We start from the raw sequence: 21,493 nt of genomic DNA on the forward strand, positions 1-21,493 counted from the left end.
GTTTACAATCCAAAAATTACAAATGCAGCAAAGATAACAATTATTAAATAATGAATAATATAGCGCAATTTGATCATTTCCGCTGTTATAACATTAACCCCCACCTTAGCCTGTTAGTCCCTAGCATAGGCGTTGCTTTTTTATTTTGGTAAATAGGAATAATCTATTCAAATGGACAACTTTCATTTTTGATCATCTTCCATCATTTTTCCCATTATCATAAATTCTGTAGATCACGTCATTTATTTTGTTAGTGATCTCGTACCGACCTTTCCAATCCCTTGGGAGATTTGCCGGGTATTTTTTGTACCGATCTTTCCAATTACTTGGGAGTTTCCCGGGCATTTTTTTTTGTGAGTAAGTTGTAAAATCAGACTATGTCTTTGCTCTTGATACTTGCGTTATTTATTTTTGTCTCACGCCTCGTTTCCGTTGTTCCGGCTCCTCTAGTAATAGGCAAGTCATATTTTTTCTATTGAGTTTACAAGGTGTAAAATGACCAGACCGGTAACTTTGATGCATGTTGTAATTGTTGTTGACATATTTCTTGTCGATCAGTGATGCAGCAATGCAAAACTCATTCTCATCAGCAATGAAGCCATCGTTGATGTTATCATCCAAGTAGAAGAAAATCAAGCTTTTCTTCCAGGAGCTTGTTGGAGGCGTTATCTGAAAACTTGAATCATCGTCTGTTACCAATTCGTGTCCTGAATGATCATTCGCACCAGCATCAATCTCAAAAACATCGTTAACCATTATATCACCGTTATCGCTGTTAGAAAGGAAATCAAGCGAGTTGCTGGCAGCAAGATCCGACTGGTAGTCCCGTTGCATATCAAAAGTTTCCATGTCTTTGTCGCAGTTAACTTCTTGAAAATTTTTAACAGCTTTATTATTACGGTAACTTTCCTTCTCCACGAGACCACGACAACACGTGCATCGCAGATGTGATATCAGTGTGTCGCAGTCAAAAATCATCCGTAAATGGGTAAGCCGGTAGAATAATTCTAGGTTCTTTTATAGCCGTTGCTGGTGTAATTAGGTACATTTTTTGTTTCTCCGGTTTGTAGTTTGTATTGTTTTCGAAAGTCACTTTGTTAGGTGCTGTTCTTCCATTGGATCTCGTAATTCGGCTTTTTATTCGGCTATCAGATTTTTTTCAGGATCCAGAAATTCAAACTCTTCAAGATTGTTACTTTCGTTTATTAGAGCGTCTCTTAGGCGGTTTATCAAAACTGCCTTTGCTACATTCGAATCGTGGTTTCGTTATCGTAATTTCTTCCTCAGATTTGTTGTATCGAGTTTTTCTAATGTTGGCACTCTTTATTGCAGAAAAATTTCAATCTATCAAAAATCTTATTTCTGACACCAATGCTGTAACCTTTGACTCTCGTAACTACCAAAACCAATGTTATAACTTCAAAGATTTCCATATTTCCAACCTCAGTTTGTAGCTTCCAACCATCGTCAAGTGTTCGTTATTCCGTAGGTTTAAGATTTCCGATAGATGAACACAGATGAAACCTGACTCTAAACCTGACTACGCAGGAAACATATATAGTCTAGATTTTTAGCATAGATACAATATTTTTTACAACCCTTTGTATTTTACAATCTAAAAATTACAAATATAGCAAAAATATAACAATAATCAAATAATAAATAATATAGCGCAATTTGATCATTCCGGCGGTTATAACAATATTTTCTTGATTCAATACCTAATTTTTGCAAGTCTCAATAACCGTTATATATTTTGATAGAAGTACATTATACATTTTTGTTGAGCTGGTTAATAATAATTAACGGTTTTCAAAACTTTATTCTTACTTGGCATTTAAAGTTTTTTATGGCTGTTAATTATAATCGTTTCTGTTAGGCTGGAAAATGTTCTATTGTGTGTAAGATTTGCTTTACTATTTTTATTAATAACGATTAAATTTTGCAACCGTGAAATTGTTTACTGCAAAGTACTGAAATATAGACAAGTTAAACAAAAAATATGCATCTACAATTAAATTTTAAAAATAAAAATGCAAATCGTTGGCAGCGAATGAAAAATTAGCAGATTCTAAGTATTCAGTCACAGTACTACTTCTCAAGAAAGGTGATGGATGTGACCTAGAATATTATAAATCAATTAATCTAACAAGCAACATATGCAAGATGCGGAAAAAATTATTAAAAAAATTGTGGTGAATTTGGCAAATTAACAAAAATGTAATTGTGAAGTTTTATAGTTTTTATGCTTTTTTGAATAATTCAAATTTGTTTCCTTTTATTTTGTCGTTAATCATAAACTCAAATATGTTGCTGCTTTCAAATCATCTTTCACAGTCACGATTTGATATCATTAAATTAATTCCATTCTCTTTCTATTTTTTCTAAGGTTGTCACACCATAATTTTTAATCTGTCCTTTGCATGCTATCTGGATACAATAACATCTATTAATCATTTTCGTTGCTGTTCTTTGAATTTTGTCAAGCATATTGTTGTTTTTTGCAAATTAAGTATTTAAAGCTGAGCCCAGTACTTCAACTTAGGTCGGACTGCATGACTGCACATTTGTCAACGTTAAACATCATTTACCAGTATTTTAAAACATCACATGTTAGCCTTTCAATGTTTTCGTCTTTGTTGATTACGGCAAATAATTTAGTGTCATCAGCAGACTTTAAAATTTTCGACATTATTTATTATGTCAATGTCATTAATAAATATTACAAATTGCAAAAATTTTAAAACAGATTTTTGAAAAAAATCTATTGTAATCTTGCCCCATTTTGAAAACTTTCCACTTAGGCCCACTTTTCGTTGTCTGTTTTGTAACCAGTTTGAGATCCATTTTAGTATGTTTCTAATTTTATTGTCAAATGCTTGCATGCTAGCGTGGAAGCCATTTCAACAGTGAGAAAAGGTCAAATGTGGCGAATAAACCAAATAATGTAATTACATATTTTGATGAGGGCAGAAATGTGAGCTTTTAAAAGATGGGTCAAAAGTAACACAAAGCAGTTTAAAACTTGTTGATATAGACAGGTTTGATTCAGCAATTGACGTGCTAGAGGGCGGAGAACATTTCATGAGTTGCTGCAGTGTGCCAAAAAACATTTAAGATTTTTGGGCATTTAGTTGAAAGAAATTAAGTAAATGCCAGTCCTTTTTTGATGAGACAAAAGAGTTATGTCTATCAAGTTGAGAAGAGATATTTCGGTGAGAGATTTCAGATACTCTGCTTGTGTCTAGAAGCGTAGCTAAGGAGAGCGGGGGTACATATGTCCCCGGGCGCCAAGTACAGGGGGCGTCAAAATGAGGCTGACAAAATTTTCACAACAAGAGTAAAAATCATACCACAAGCAAAAAAAAAATGAAAAATATTATTTATTTACCAAAAAACTTGACATGTCAAAATAAACGATAAAAATCAAAAATATGAAGTATTAATAAATGTCGTGATAAATTTTGACTTCCCATTTTTTAACACATAACAACGCTACTATTGAAATAAAGAGCACCGTTTCCATGTAAAATGTACTGTTTCGAATTTGATTTAAAAGTAAACAAAGACGTAGAAACGGCTTAAACTCTTTTAAAGTACAGTAAGCTACAAATTTTATTGACAACCGCAGTTTCATTTGCAAGCTGTTAGCGATTATTTGGAAAATTGAAACTTATTTTATCGTATCTGCGTCCATCAATGGTACAAGATCTTCTCAGTGATCTTGGTCTTCTCTGTGTTGAAAGAGAAACATTGGAAATGACAGATTTAAATAATATAATTGATCAGTTTGCGACAATGAAATCTAGAAAAATAAATCTATTTTAAACAACGTAAATTATCTTTGACAGTGATTGAATCATATGTTATAATTTGTATATTTATGTTTTATCTTTAAATACAATGTTCCATTAAAATTTGATTTGTTTTTGTTAAAAGTAATTTTTACAATGTTAATGTAATAAAAAATGTGATAAAACATGGAGAGGAGGCGCCAATTTTATAGTTTTTCCCCGGTCCAAAATATCCTGACTACGCCTCTGCTTTGTCATCGGCATATTGATGGAAAGATAAGCTATAATTATTAAAAGTGTCAGATAAGGGACTAGTATAAATAATGAAAAGCATTGGTCCTAATACAGAGCCCTGAGGGGCTCCGGTAGATAAACAAAAACAGAGGAGACTTGTGTGCCAAGTTTAATAAAGATTATGTTCAAGTTGTAAAAGCCATTATATATTTTGTTATTTTTATTTCATCGATTATAACAAACATCGACAAGAGACCAAACACAACTTACCTTTTTAAATCGAAATATTATAAAATTGCACTACAAATATTTGGCCTTCATAATCTCCAGAAAAATTGTTCTTATAAATAAATAAAAATATTTTGAAATGTTGGTGAAACTGCGCTTTAAGATAAGTTATAATGTAAGAATAGAATAAGGTTCACCACAATAAAATTGATAAAGAAAATATGATTTTGAATAAGCAATGACAGTGAATTTGTTAATAAAAGAAAAAAGTGTTGTTGATATAGTGACGTCCACAATGTTGTTGTTGATGACGATGATATTAATATCATCAGGTGTGAGCAGCAATTTTTTGCAGTAACTCTCTTTTTATGAAGTTCTTCAAAATAGTTCAGCAGAGTGCATGTGTTTCAATGAACGTTGTGTCATCTTGATATATTCTGCAAGATAGTGAAGTAAGTCATACAAAACTAAAAAGCACACACATGATGACATACCCATGCAAAAGACTTCGCGTGGAACGATCTTGTTCTTGCAAATACGTAAGTACTCTTCCATGCATGGACTACTCTAAAAATTGTATAGAAGTCTGTCTTTCATACAACTGTTTTGCGCAGTTTGAAAATGAATAACAGTTTATATATTTAAAATCAGTGTTGTTGATTGGCGTAACGTGTGTGTGATGAGATGAAACATGTACGATTGGATGGTGTCGTTTGGTGCATTCAGTGCATTTAAACGAAGAAACATATCAGTCAAAAAGTGAGGACATTCATCGAGTGCAATATTTTTGTTGCACTCTATAAATTACAGTTGTTATTGTTATTATTGTTAGTATCACTATTACTAAGAATTTTTTCTTTAAAACGCTGTTGAGGTTATAGTGTCAGGTTTTGTTATTTTATATGTTGATGGATAATTTTGTCATTTTTGTCGTTTATAATGTTCTTGTTGTAGTAGTTGTTGCTGTTGTTTTTTTTCTTGTTGTTGTTGTGTTGATGTCATTGTTATGTTGATGTTGCTGTAATGTTGATGGAGTCGTTAAGTTAATCATTTGTTGTTGTTATGTTAAACTTGTGCTTTCCATGTTGTTGTGTTTGAAATGGTCTCGATGATTTATTAACAGTAAGTGGTTGGCAGGTTTTAATTTTTATCTGTATTTACAATGTGTGTAAAAACATTAGATACAAAAATTCAAGCAAGTCTGCAAATACGCGCTTGTACAATTATATGTCAACATGCACACACAATTCGCATGCATAAATCATCGTTGACATACACCGTTGGGTTGTGACAAGACAGTGTTTTTCTTAAAAACGAGACAAGACAAAGACATTGAGAGCTCAAGAAAAGATCGAGAAGAGATCTTTAAAGAAGATGTCTCGAGGCATCCGTGGGCAAGACAAAAAATTTGAAACAAAAACGAGACAAAAACAAAGACGTCAAAATTAAAAAAATTCTTTAGATTTAAAAAAAAGGTCAGATTTGAGCTGGATTTTTGTCACCTAAGTTTGAAAATCAATACACATAATTATATTTATTAGTTTATCTGTGTGTGTTTGTGTATACACGTGTATTTGTGCGTGTATTTGTGCATGTACATGTACCTATTGAACGTTTCCTTGTTTACATGTAGCATCTAGCATGTGAACATGTAAGTGTATATTAACCAATGATATGAAGCACGAAGAACTACAATTGTCTCGTTTGGATCTAATTGACGAGACTACCATGATTGTCGTAATCATGATTATGTGGGTTGTGACAAGACAGTGTTTTTTTAAAAACGAGACAAGACAAAGACATTGAAAGTTCAAGAAAATATCGAGAGGAGATCTCGAGACATGTCTTTTAAATTACCATTAACAGACATTAACAATAGGCATAATGTTATATCATTACCTATTCGACATATTTATATTTAATAATATAGTGTAATGACGTAATCATGATTAAATCATTACCAGCTCGACGTTTTAATACTAACTTAAAAAACAATAAAAAACAAGGAAATGGCAACAACAAAGATGAAGAATACGACTCCAAATAAGTAACCCACTTTGCTAAGTAACTAACTTTGCTTTGTTTAAAGAAACTATAAGAACCAAAGCTGCACTGAAGATGATTTGTGAAAAATCAAAATAAGGTCTGACTGCATGATAAATTTGGAAAACAACAATTATATTAAATTTTCATGATGAACTTGGATAATAATTCTATTTTCAATAAACTGCACAATTTTCAGAAAATATTCTTATAAGGAAAATTGGAAATTGTTTAATGCCAACAATTCGGTAGAATTCATACAACGCTGTATAATATATATATATATATATATATATATATATATATAATGATGTGTGTGTGTGTGTTTGTGGTTTATATGTGTGTTTTGTGTATACACGCGTATTTGTACGCGTATTTGTGCATGTGCATGTACCTATTGAACGTTTCCTTGTTTACATGTAACATCTACGTGTTTACATGTGAACATGTAAGTGTATATTAACCAATGAACGTATTATATATATGCAAAATGATATGAAGCACGAAGAACTACAATTGTCTCGTTTGGACCATCTGATTGACGTGTGTGTTTGTGTGTGTGTTTGTGTGTGTGTGTGTGTGTGTGTGTGTGTGCGTGTGTGTGTGTTTGATAAAAAGTTGTTACATTTGTTATGCATAGAAATGTGTATAATTGATATGCACTGAATGTTGTGCACTCGGTGACTTCAACTCAACTTGATTCGACCTAAAAGAGTTCTTAACATACTTGCAACAACTGCTATCTCGAATCAATTGTTAGAATTGTTAGAAGCACTCGAACGTCTTCATTTTTATTTACTCTTATTTATTGTTATGCACTCCATGTACGCTGAAGGATGTTAAATACTTTTAAAATCGTTCCTTGGGGTGTTGTCATTTATTCAACTCGCGTTCAACCTTAGCAAGACCAACTAATTTTAAAAAATAAATTAACAGCGACAATAATATCAACAACATAAAACAACGCAGAACAACACAGAACAACACAAAACAGTAGGACAAATAACAACACAGAACAACACAAAGCAGCGGAACACATGACAACACAGGACAACACTAAAACAGCAAAACATAAAACAACACAGGACAACACAAGACAACACAAAACAGCACAAAACAACACAGAACAATAAAGAAAATGAAGCACAACTTGATAAAAAAACAATTAAAAACGATTGAAAACACTCGATGAAAGAATAAAATTATAGATTCCCACAAAATGTTTGAAAGTTCAACCAGTAAATAAACTTGTTGTAGTGCGAAACAAGAACATGAATAATAATATAAAAAACGCAGTAGGAACAGTTAACTATAATCAACATAACAGCTGTTACATTACAATACAACTACAGTAGAAATAACCACAAAACACTGAAATTTAATGTTGCTTATCAATTTCAATACTTTCTAGTATGTTATTATTATTGTTATTTTGTTTTCAACATACTGAAATATATTTCATATGCCCTCCCACTATACGCACCTGTGCATGTGATTGTGTTTGAGCAGGCTTGCATGTCAATGCATATGTGTGTACGTGTGCCTTTTTGTCTCAGTTCTTTGGTTTGAGAAAGTGAACATTAAAAACCTTTCCTAAATCTTTCGTTAAATTGAAACTGGACCACTTACACTAAAAAGTAGTTACTAGAAAAAATATTTTTATACAAATTTAACCGCTACAAAGGGTTAATAATTAATGAATCAAAAAATTTATCTTATGTATAGCACATGTCCATGATATGCAAAACACACATGCACTCATATACACATATACACACAGATGCATACTCATGCACGCACGCACACACACACACCCTCTTATGCATTTACATCCACATACTTGCATGGATATGCATGCACATATATGCAAGCACACACACATGCAAATGCATTTATATACATGAACACACATGCAAGCACACGCGTGCATACATATATTAATACATGTATACACACGTATACAAACGCACAAAAACATGCAAATATCATACAGATGCACACATACAGACATGATTAAACATGCACAATTTACACATACACACACACACACACACACACACACAAACATACATACATACATACATACATTGGAATACATGTTGGAATGCATTGGAATGCTGCCGGAGCGATTTGGTGGGCTGGGGCTGCTTAGCGTGGTTCAGCTGGCTCCAGTTGTTTATAATTCTTCTGCCGCTGCCACTCTCGACCTGCAGTCTTCCCTGCTTCACCAGTTTTTTCGTTGCCGCGATATTCTTCCCCCAGTGACCGCCCCGGGGGACCGTACGCACGTCCAAATTTTGAACGAAGAATATAAAAAGATCTTTCAAAATTTGTTGCTTCATGCGGCGACGACTTTTCCACCGCTCGTTTGTTAGCCATGTCCAGCGTTGCCAGCTGTGGGTGGTTGAGATCGTGGCCCAACACCTCTGTGGGCACCAGGCTTGACGACGAGTCTGTGAGATTTGCCATTGGTTTCAGACTTGGCCTGGTCATTCAAAATAAATACACGTGCCGATGTGGCGCTGGGGCGGACGAGTTTGGGCACCACGGTTTGGTTTGTCGCCTGGGTGGAAGCCGTCAACTACGTCACTCAGCATTAAACGACTACATTTGTCGGCTCTTCTCCAAGGCTTCAATCCCAGTTCTCAAGGAACCATCCGGCATTTCTGCGCATGATGGTAGGCGCCCGGACGGATGCACACTGATACCTTGGTGAGCCGGTAAATATTTGGCGTGGGATGCTACGGTCCCTGGCACCCTTGCCGAACGATATGTAAACCTGACAAGTAAAGAATACGGTTTGTCCGCGGCCAGGGCAGCGGACGAGAAAATGAAAAAATATGAGAACGCCCTCCCCTCGATGGACTTTTTGCCAATATGTGTCGAGGTTTTTTAAGGCAATATGTGCAATTAACGACAAATCAAAGTGTTAATCCATTTGTTACTTGATGTTTGACGGTTCAGTGTCAATCATCATGTTTTGGTTTTAACATACATACATACATACATACATACATACATACATACATACATACATACATACATACATACATACATACATACATACATACATACATACATACATACATACATACATACATATATACGTATATACATACATACATACATACATACATACATACATACATTCATACATTTCAGATATTAAGATTTTTCCCAGTGGGACTTTTTCAGACCATAGTTTAATTCAGGTTAATATACCATTAACTCATAAGCGTCCTAAAATAGTCAAGAAACAAGTTAGATCCTGGAAATACCTAAATGAAATAGACTTCTCCATTATCAAGGTCTTGCCAAAGCAATAATATTAATATTGAGTTTGATATGATGAGTTCTGAACTCAGGAAATTGGCTGATGCAGTTGCTCCACTTCGTTTTGCAGAAGTCAGATGTGATGTTAATGCTCCATGGTATGATGGTGAATGTAAATCTTTCAAAAGACTTTGTCGAAAGAAAGAAAGAAAGAAATTACAGAAAATATCAGACAGAGAAATGTAAAAATGAGTGGATAGCAGCTCTGAAAAATAAATCTAGGCTTTTTTCACAAAAAAGAAGCATTTTTTGGAAAAGACTTGTTGCAGACAATAGTGGATCTTCTAAAATTCTATGGAATGTTATTAATAAAGTCCTTTGTAATCAGGTCACTGGTCAGTCATTGAGTGAAATTGTTGGTTTAGATTCGTCTCAATTCTTAAAGTTTTTTAATGATAAAGTAAATAAAATTAAACAGTCTACCAATGTGAGTAATTGTCCGACTATTTGTCAAGCTCAGTACAATAGGAATTGTTCTTTTCCTGACTTTATGCTTTTAACAGAATCTGACGTTAAAAAAATTGTACTCAGTTTGCCATCAAAAACATGTATGATAGATGTCTTTCCGACCCATATTTTAAAGAAATATATTGATTTATTCATCGTTTTTCTTACCAGTATCTTAAATCTTAGTCTGAGCAGTGGCACATTTCCTAATGGTTGTAAGCATGCTATGGTTTATCCAGTTTTAAAGAAAGTGAATATGGATCGAAATGATTTGTCTAGTTATAGACCAATTTCCAACATCTGTTTCATTTCCAAGATATTTGAACGAGTGGCTGCCAAACAGCTCTTGAATCATTTGAATGTAAACAACCTGCTACCAGTTCACCAATCTGGATATCGCCGCTATCATTCAACAAAAACTGCGCTGCTTTATGTGTTTTCTGAGTTGTTTGCTGCTTTGGACAAACAACATGTGGCTCTAGTCGCGTTTTTAGATATGAGTGCGGCATTTGATTGTGTAGACCATCAGATTCTCTTGGAAAAATTGGTTCATGATTATGTTATTTCCGGTACTGTTATCAAATGGTTCAGATCATATCTGTTTGACAGAAAGCAACAGGTAGTTTTCAATAATGTGTTATCAAATGAAACGGTTTTGACATCAGGAGTGCCACAAGGTTCAGTGCTTGGGCCTATTCTTTTTATCATGTATACCGCTGAAGTTTTTAAAGTAATTGGTAATTTCGGTTTTAAATATCATGCCTATGCTGATGATATTCAGATTATAGTTAATAATAAGCCAGAATTACTAAAATTTGAAATCAACAAACTTGTAACCTGCCTAAATAACATTGAAAATTGGATGTCAAACAATGGTCTTAGATTAAATCAGCAGAAGTCAAAATTTGTTCCAATAGGTACATGGCAGCAGCTGATAAAGCTTAATATCGATTCAGTGAAAATAGGAGATGTTAAAATAGAATTTAGTGACAAAGCAACTAATCTGGGTTTCATTCTTGATTCTAGATTATCGATGCATGATCATATAAAGATGACAACAAATTCATGCTCCGGACAGATTTGAGAACTCTATAAACTCCATAAGTCATTAGATAAATCTGCTATTCATACCTTGGTGCATGCATTGGTTCATTCACGATTGGACTATTGCAGTAGTCTGTTTTACGGTTTGCCAGATAGGTCTATTTCTGCAATTCAATCTATTCAGAATAGAGCAGCTAAATTGATTGTTGGAGGTTTCAAATTCAACCATGTTACGCCAATTCTTAAGGGCCTTCATTGGCTTACTATAAAGAAAAGAATTAAATATAAAATATGTATTTTAATGTATAAAACTGTGCATGGTTTGTTACCAAGTTATTTGATAGATAAAATAAAAAAAAAGTCTATAATGATGAGTGGTATGAACCTTAGATCAGATGATGGCATTTTGCTGGTTGTACCTGATGTCAATCTGCAAATAGCATCAAGAGATTTTGCAGTATCTGGACCAATGGTTTGGAACAGCTTACCGAGATCTTTTAGAACTAAAGATTTGAAACTTGATGATTTTAAAAAGAAACTTAAAACTTACTTATTTTCGCTTTGATTTTGTTGTTAAGTGAATAATTATTTGCTTGTTACTACCGCCATTGACTGTACTTTTTTTTCTTTTTTGACTTTGTTTGATTATAAATAGCGCTTTTGAGAACTTTTTGATTTTAATTAGCGCTTATAAATGTTTCATAAATAATAATAATACATACATACATACATACATACATACATACATACATACATACATACATACATACATACATACATACATACATACATACATACATACATACATACATACATACATACATACATACGTCCTTCATAAACCTGCCAGAGGGGGACGCCGGGTCAACCAAGGCAACCAGATTAACAAGCGTCTGTCCGAATACTCCACGATTGAGGTTACGTCTCTGCTCTCGGGTTTTGAAAACCACATCAACGCAAATCCACGCGGCCACAACCCTGACCGGTGGATAAATGCGGTGTCTTCTTGCATAGAGCAGGGAAACGTTTCAGCAGCCGTCAGACTTGTCTGCTCGCCCGAGGGCCTGGCAGAACACACGCCTGAAACCTTAGAAAAACTACGGTTCATACATCCAAAAACACCAACTGACAGGCGTGCTTTTCCTGCGCAGGAACCAACAAGTGCTTGCTCGCTTCTTCGCTTGGCTATCACACTTGGGTGGTTGAATCGTCCGAGGGCGTGCAACAGGGTGATCCACTGGGACCTCTTCTATTTGCATTGACCCTGCATCCCTTGTTGGAAAAACTGTCGTCCGTTTTCATTTGTGGCTACCTGGACGACATCAGCATTGCTCCAAAAGCCAAACACTGGCCGAAAACTACGAATTTTTGAAAAACGAAGCCAACACCATTGGGCTAGAGTTAAACACCAATAAATGTGAACTCTATTTTAAAGATTCACTACATTTGCCACCGGTGTTGGCGGACGTACCCATTGTTCAAAAATTAAATTTAAGTTTTTTGGGCACACCCTTGTTCGAGGGCGACTCCCAAATTAAATTTTTTGATAAAAAGTTTTCAAAACTTAAGTTCGTCCTCGACCGAGTGTCTCATCTTTCCGTCCACGACGCCCTGACTATTGTCCGAAGCGCCCTCAGTTTGCCCAAAATGATGTATTTTTTTCGTATATCCAGCTACATCAACCCATCGTTGTTGGGCAGATTTGATGATGTTTTGCGTACCGCCTTGTCAGCCATTTGCAATGTTCATTTGACTGACAGTGGCTGGTCCCAGGCTCAGCTGCAGGTGCGGTATGGTGGTCTGGGGTTACTCAGTGTAGTTCAGTTGGCACCAATCGTCTATAAATCTTCTGCCGCTGCCACTCTTGACCTCCAGTCCGCCTTGCTTTGCCGATTTTGTTGTTGCTATGACATCCCATCACTGCCGACCACACCTGAAAGCCCTTCACAAGCTCAAACTTTAGATGAGCAATATAAGAAGACTTTTCATGAACTTCTGTCTTCTGGTGTCGGTGCTTCTTCCTCCGCCCGCTTATTGGCTGCAACTAGTGATGTTAGTTGTGGTTGGTTGAGGTCGTGACCCAGCACTTCCGTAGGCACCAGACTCGATGACGAGTCTGTTAGATTTGCCGTTGGTTTCAGACTTGGCCTAAGTATACAAAATAAATATCTGTGTCGTTGCGGCGCGGAGGCGGACGAATTTGGTCATCATGGTTTGGTTTGCCGTTTAGGTGGAGGCCGTCAACTTTGTCATTCAGCTTTGAATGATTACATTTGCCGGCTTTTTTCTAAAGCTTCTATTCCTGTTTTGAAGGAACCATCTGGCATTTCAGTGCAAGATGGCAAGCGACCAGACGGTTGTACTCTTACTCCCTGGAGAGCCGGTAAATGTTTGGCTTGGGATGTTACGGTTCCTGGTACCTTGGCCGAGCGCTACGTTCACCTTACCAGCAAAGAATGTGGTTTGGCTACAATCAGGGCATCGGACAAAAAAATTAAAAAATATGAACACGCCCTGCCTTCCTTAGATTTTTGCCAATATGTATCGAGGTCCTTGGACCCATAGACCCCAATACTTCAAAATTTATTAAAACATTGTGTAAAATGATTGGTGTTCGGTCAGGTGACAACAGAGAGTTCCTTTTTGCAATAAACCACATCTCGTGTTTGTTGCAGCGATTTCTGCGTGTTTGTGTGTCGGAAAATATTAATTTAAACGCCGACGTGTGAGACTAACGATACATTAAAGTGTTAACCCTTTTAATCAGATGTTTGACTGTTTTTTCACTGAGGAGTGCTGTTGAAAATCGCGGAAATATCTGATTGACTGACTGACTGATTGGTTGTGAATTTCCAGCAAAATTTCAGTTATTTCTGTATAATTTAATTTGTTCATTTGACGGAATTATTTCTAAACATATTTGATGATCATTTCGATATCACCACAATGAAACCACGCAGAACGAACACATAGGAAACATTTAAAATATACATGATGTCGGCCAAAATTAAAGAATTTATTTTCATATAAAAAAAAAATTATATTTATATTACCCAATACAAATTTTATAGAAAAACTATGAGGGACCAGACAGAGCCTTTTGAAATCTTCTCATTATCCCAACATCAGAACGATTGTGGTGAACGTCAGCAACATCGGAACATGGAAATGAACATTAACGTCCGAACGTGGAGGTGAACATCATCAACATTGTAACATAAAAAATGGTTGTAACGTGTTGTTGTATTCAGTAAAATCGATTATTTAATTATTATTTATAAAAATGTTTATTTATTCTCTGTTTCATTTGATTTATTGTATTGTTATTACCGCGGGAATGATTGAATTGCGCTATATTATTGGGCGGCGTGATGGCTCAATGGTTAAAGACGCCTGGTCTTGCTATTGCAATGACTGGGTTCGAATACAAAGAGATCCCCGCCTATCATATGCAATGTGTATGATGCGTGGTTTGCACGCGTATTCATGTACGCTGTGTGTGTTTGTCGTTGAAACCTCTGAAGCTAACGCAATAGAGAGAGTAGCCTTTAACCCTTTTTAACCCTTATTTATTATTCGATTATTGTTATCCTTGGTATATTTGTAATTTTTGATGAGATTGTTAATGTTGTTAATTGTTGTTAGATTGTTATGCTAACTAAAATCGGACTATAAATATGTTCTGAAAAGTGATTTTACAAGTCATGTCCGATACGAAGTCGTAAATGTGATTTGTGTAGTGTAGTTACTGGATTAGTTTATTGTTTCTATTACTGTCGGTATTCAAATAAACGTTCAACAAAGCTTGCGTTTGAAGCAGTTGTGTTTATCTATCAAAAATTTTGAACCTACGAATAACGAACATTTAACGATTGTTGAAAGCTACAACACTTGTGTTGGGAATATAGAGATCATTGAAGTTATAACATCGGTGTTGGTAGTTAACAGACCAAGGGTTACAACAGTATTTTTGTGTATATTTATATGCATAGACCGAATCAGTCCAGTTTGTCAAATGTATATATGTGGAATTTATTTTGATAACTATTTATTATAACTGTATGTATTATTATTTCTTCTTCCTATAACTATTGTTATTATTATGCTGTAAAAAATTTTTAGAAAATATCTAATATGTAGGTAGAATCTGTCATGAGATCAACCTTTTCAACACAAAAGAATATGGAAAGTCTAAATGTTACAGCAATCTCAAAAATAATTTGCTAGATGGTTTTAGACACTTGAAAATAATAATTAATACTTTCGAAATTTTAGCGTTTGGTTTTTGTAATTGTTTAAATTTATCACTCCGACGATATTTGGTTTGATCAATTTTGTAATACCCTTATTATTTTGGGGATACTGTCATCCTATGTCATTTATTGCGATAGAATTGTTCATTCAAAGTTAATTTTATTTTGTTCTCATTCACTTCGAATGACAAGCTACGTAGAATATACTATTTAATTTTATCCTAGCTAACATTTTTTTCTTTTTCTTTATTTTTTGTACGCTTTCTTAATAAACTTTTTTACATCCAATTATGTTTTTATGAAGAAATAAAAATTGTTTTCATTTAAAACAACATCAAGTTGCATGTCAAAGCAGATCCGCATTGATACAATTGAGATAGTACAATTGATATACAGCAATTAAGATGCTACAATTGAGATACCACAACTAAAATACTAAAATCGAGATACAAAAATTGAGCTGCTACAATTGAAATACTACAATTGACAGTCAATCATTAAACTAATTTGCTATTTTGTAACAAATCCTATTTTTATATTAATGATTCATCTTTTTCTGCATTTGCAAATGACGAGCTTTCATTCTTTAAATTACTTTTATTATACAATTAATTGTACTTTCATAATGATATATTATTTTTGTTTTTTTTATTCATTCATTTTTGTATTTTTGAAAGTAAAAAAATTTACATTATATTAATATTATTAAGATTATTAGTGTGGTAGTAAAAGTAGTAATAGTAGTAGTACTGTTAGTATTATTATTAGCAGTGGTATTAGTAATTGTAGCAGTAGTAGTTGTTGTTGTAGAATGAATCATTATTATTATTATTATTGTTATAAACAAAAAATCAATCAGTCAATCTTCGTTTAGCGTTCAGAGACCCAGTACCCCGAGGTAGGACGTTATAAACAAAAAACTAAATTATAAACTTAAAAAAACAAAAACATGATTACAACCCTTCAAAAATTCAACCGTTTTCGCAAACAGCACTATAAGTGTTCCAAAACTCATTGACAAATCGCGCTTAGTGCGAAGTTACAAATGTTCATAATTTGGCATGCAAAAACGAAACTGGGTTCCAAACAATTCCTCCCGATGCTGACGATCGATGACAAAAAATCCTTACATTAACATAAGATACCCCTCTGAACATTTAAATGAAACTAACTATTTTGAAAAAAAAATTACAACACAAAGGCCAAAAACCGTATAATTAACAAACTCAAAAAAAAAAACATTAACAACAATCAGCGTTCCAAACACTAGATTCCAGTGGAAACTTCAACTCTTTAAATTGTAAATCATCACAGTTAGCGTTTAAATTTTGCTGATCTGAGTTGATATGAATTTGTCGCTCCATTTTAAATCAGGTGGCTTAAACATTAGATCACTCAAAAAATTTTGACCTATCGTTGAGAGTATAAAGCTTCGTATGTATCTGCGTAAAATCAAATGGCAATGATAAACTCAATTATTTATAGAGCGAGACAAAAAACTAGCATTCAAAACGCTTGGTTTAGTTACAAATTACAGAATTGGAACATATGTAATCAATTCGCTGCCAATTTTTGATAGTGATTAAGGATCACATTTCCACGGTTTGATACGGTTTCTATTCAAATCTGCTAAATATTTAAGGTTTGACAAACAAAAAATTTGTTAAATCAAGCTGCAGTATAATTGTGGCATTGAAAAGATACAAAACACGTCACAATAAAACTTAAAGTTTAATTATAGGAATGTTTATATAATGTGTGGAAAACAATTTTATCAATGCTTGCTGATGTACATTGCGACTGAGTCCATCCAGTGTTTTGACTCTTAAAATCTTGATATCACACATTTAAAATATCGAAACTACTACGAAAGGTTTGTCATAAATCCAATCTTCTCAACTTAAAAGTCATAACAAATTCCAAATGACTGAAAAATGGCATTGGCAATTCCCACTCAAAAAAAGAGATAAAATGGATTGCAGTAATTCAAGAGGCATCAGCCTACTGAATGTGCCTGACAAAGTTTTCAGGCGAGTAATTCTGAACAAAATAAAACGGATAAAATTGACAGACAGCTAAAAAAATATAAATGCAGTTTTAGAAAATAAATCTCACTTGCAATCAACACATGCAACTCCACACAAAAATAATTTATCATATATATATATATATATATATATATATATATATATATATATATATATGTATATATATATATATATATATATATATATATATATATATATATATATATATATGTTGGTAATAGACCATAATTTTTACAATATTCTATAAATTCTACCAAATGTTTGGCGTTAATATGTTTGTAGTTCGTTTTTTCAAGTTTTCTCACTAAAGTTTTTTGGTGAACGTCGTTTAGTTTATTAAAATTCAAAATACACTTATTTTCCGAATTCATGCCGCAGATAAGGCCATAATTCGATTCCGAATGAATCATCATCAGTGCTTTCTGCTGTTTATATAGGGAAATATTGACTTTGTCAAAAAGAATTTAGATGGAGATTGACTTTGTCAAAGTGAATTTAGATAGAAATTGTTGGTTAAGCGCCGGGTTGGAACAACAACGAAAACAAAGAAGTAATAAAAACTAGCATTGTAAATAGTGACAAATAAGAATATGATGCTATCCATGAAGAAAAGGAGACCAAAGAAGAAATAATAAATAAAAAAGGAGACAATAAAGAAACCTGACACCTAATTTCCATCTAAAGATACACTCCGATAACAAAACAGGGTGAAGGAACTCGAAGCTAAAGATAGCACATCGTCTAGGAGAAGATAAACTCTGATCGCAAACTTGCGTTGAGACCACGCGTCAAGCAGCATTCATCATACTAAATTGAATGGCAAGCCTCTGCAGTTGCAGTTTTTTATAGTCGTATTGGAGACAGTCCATGCCACTAGGTTCAGACGGCTGCAACAAAGTTTTGTAGACTGAGAGCTTTCGCAACTTCCTTCCTTGTTAAAATTCTCCTTCATCTTTTTTGCGTGTTAATACCGGTGACCGGAGATTTTTTAAAGACTCGCGGCAATGGATACACAGGTGACGGAGGTAGATTCAAGATGGAATTGAAAGATTCCAGTCTGTATATTGCACGCAGGGGGTTCTGGATTGATGGTCGCTGAGACTTGGAAAAAATAATGACAAATCTTTTTGGCAGCTTCCAGGGCAACTGAGCAGACCTATTTAAAATTCACATTTCTCGCCTCAAACGAGGAGCGGTTTAGAAGAAATGGCCTAAAAATCGCTTGTTCCCAACCTTATCCCAAATGGGTAACCGCGCTGATTTGGCGTTTTCCTTAGCGGTCAAAAACAAAAATTGATTTGTGGACCTATTCAATTTATGACCTGGAACGTCCGAACGCTTTTGGACCGAACTGTTACGCAACGATCAGAGCGGCGCACCTCTTATTTCCTTCGAGCTGAGCAGATATCAAATTGACATTGCTGCACTGTCTGAAACTCCATAAATTGAACAATTTCAAAAAAATTTTAGTAAAGAAAATAAAAAATACAAACTTTAAATTGATTGATGCCAACATTTCTGTAGAGTTTTACAATACTGTGTGTACTGAGTGTGTATAAATATATATGTAGATATAAACATGTATACATATATATGTATATGTATATATACATATGTATATATATATATATTTAATTGTATATATATATATGTGTATATATATATAAATGTGTGTGGTGTGTGTGTGTGCGATTACATAAATGTTCACATTATATTATGTGCCTACAAATATATGTACATGTATATCAATATAATATAATATGCATGAAATAACGTATACCAAGTGAAGCACATGCAAATTAGGTTATAAGAGACTCCGCTCGCTTAAAAGTTTAATAGAAGTGTGATCTGATGAACAGTTGTGTATTTCTTTCGATGTTTAATATTTTAGCTTTCTACATTTCAACTATTTTTACTTTAAACAAAATAATTTATTTCAAATTTTAGTTCTTATCTTCTTACCGTTTGTTTTTGGCTAATTTGATGTAGTGAAATAAAAAATTAATGTTTACCAGCGTTTTGAAATCTATTTTTGAGTTATCAAACAATTGTATTGTATTATAAACAAAAATAATTTAAAATGGCATCAGTACATTTTGAATCCACACTTTTTTTTCTTTTTAAAAACTGCTTTAAAGTTTCTTCTAGAAGTAAAATTAATCCTTGTGTAATTTTTGTCAACGCATCCTTTTCGTCACCGTTATGCACCATTAATTACAAGTCAAACAAGTTACAAAACTTTACCGCCCATTTTTCATCTAAACGTCACTTTATAGCATGTCCAAAAAACCGCAGAGGTCTACGGTCCAGCGGTTGTCCACGTGCAGACGAAACAGTCACTACCATGTTGAAACCTCAACATCTCGTTCATCTACCCACCACTGCATCAAAAGAAGAAAATATTGTAAGTGACGTAAAAGAAAAAAAATTTAATAAATCACTTAATGACCTGGATGGACCCCCAGGCTGGCCAATAATCGGAAATTTTTTGTTGTACTTGAGAAAAGAAAACAAAGGGAAAATGCACGAAGTACAGGTAAGTAAAATTATGTTAACATTACAAAATTGAAACTTTTAATAACTTGAATATTATGATGATATTTATTTATTTATTGTATATTATTTATTTACAAGTTTGTGAGTAAGTTAGTATTATGTATGAGTGTATATATATATATGTGTGTGTGTGTATATATATATATATATACATATTTTTTGGATCAAAACTGCATGTTTGGCGTTTGTTAACTTCCAATTTAACTTTTCGATTTTTCTATCGGTTGATCGAATATAATTTTTAAGTTTATTGAGTTGAAAACCAAAATTTTTGTTTATTTTATGCATGATAGAACAAAAAAGTTTTTTTATGATGTTCCTATACCAACTACACCGTTCAAATTGATATGTTGTGTATGTGCCCAGGTGCTCAAATATATATATACTCTGTTTCTCTATTTTGTTGATTCATTGTTTGTTCATTGTTTGTTCATATATATATATATATATATATATATATATATATATATATATAGAGCATATCTCAAGAAAGATGCAATATTCGTTGTTGACTTTCTTGCTTGGAAGTTAAGTTACGTCGGTTGGTCATAGATAATTTTCTATAGGCTGGAAGTAGAATATATATATATATATATATATATATATATATATATATATATATATATATATATATGCAATACTCGTTGTTGACTTTCTTGCATGGGAGTTAAATTACTTTACTAACCAATTATTTTGATAAAAACATAATATATCTGATGTTGCATGTTTGACGTTTGTTAACTTCCAATTTAACTTTTCGATTTTTCTATCGGTTGATCGAATATAATTTTTAAGTTTCTTGAGTTGAAAACCAAAATTTTTGTTTATTTTATGCATGATAGAACAAAAAAGTTTTTTTATGGTGTTCCTATACCAACTACTCTGTTCAAAAAGATATGTTGTGTATGTGCCCAGGTGCTCAAATATATATATATATTCTGTTTTTCTATTTTGTTGATTCATTGTTTGTTTGAGTAACATGTATATATATATATATATATATATATATATATATATATATATATATATATATATATATATATATGTATATGCAATACTCGTTGTTGACTTTCTTGCTTGGGAGGTAAGTTACTTTACTAACCAATTATTTTGAAAAACATAATATATCTGATGATTTTATTTTTCTCAAAGTTATTACGCAGGTTTAGATTCATGAATAATTAGGAATATGTAAGACTTTTCGGCTGCCTCAGCGTCCTGTTGAAAATTGAGATAAGAACAGAGTTGTAGATTAACTTGAAAATTAGTTAATACTAGGAAAAAAAATTGTTATAAAACATGGAAATAGTTTTCGGCGAAAATTTGTTAATAAGGGAGATGATGCTTATTTAAATTTCAATATTCAAATACACGCATAAACACGCATATAGGGCTAAGACTGTAGTAGAGAGAGATATCAATGCATTTTCAGCAATTGTATCACCTAAGTCTCAACCATAATTTTATAAATAACATTCATGGAGTGGCGATGTCTTAGAAGCCAGTAACGCAA

At 33.3% G+C, this 21,493-nt stretch overlaps 3 protein-coding genes across 3 annotated transcripts; 2 read left to right on the top strand and 1 right to left on the bottom strand.

Moving 5' to 3' along the window:
• Nucleotides 1-405: 405 nt before the first annotated feature.
• Nucleotides 406-978, bottom strand: HELRODRAFT_174226 (hypothetical protein; the record flags this gene model as incomplete). Its single annotated transcript, XM_009020773.1, has 1 exon — nucleotides 406-978. The coding sequence occupies one exon, from the start codon at nucleotides 976-978 to the stop codon at nucleotides 406-408; it is 573 nt and encodes a 190-aa protein (XP_009019021.1).
• A 2,673-nt stretch (nucleotides 979-3,651) lies between these two features.
• On the top strand, nucleotides 3,652-3,828 carry HELRODRAFT_81108 (hypothetical protein; the record flags this gene model as incomplete). Its single annotated transcript, XM_009020774.1, has 1 exon — nucleotides 3,652-3,828. A coding segment is annotated over one exon (177 nt), but the record flags the coding sequence as incomplete, so codon positions are not given.
• A 5,311-nt stretch (nucleotides 3,829-9,139) lies between these two features.
• Nucleotides 9,140-13,688, top strand: HELRODRAFT_174227 (hypothetical protein; the record flags this gene model as incomplete). The annotated part of the gene is made up of 4 exons (XM_009020775.1): nucleotides 9,140-9,186; nucleotides 11,974-12,225; nucleotides 12,797-12,866; nucleotides 13,437-13,688. The coding sequence occupies 4 exons, from the start codon at nucleotides 9,140-9,142 to the stop codon at nucleotides 13,686-13,688; spliced, it is 621 nt and encodes a 206-aa protein (XP_009019023.1).
• Nucleotides 13,689-21,493: the final 7,805 nt, after the last annotated feature.

Source organism: Helobdella robusta (genome assembly GCF_000326865.2).
Source record: "Helobdella robusta unplaced genomic scaffold HELROscaffold_29, whole genome shotgun sequence".
In the NCBI taxonomy this organism is placed as follows: Eukaryota; Metazoa; Annelida; class Clitellata; order Rhynchobdellida; family Glossiphoniidae; genus Helobdella; species Helobdella robusta.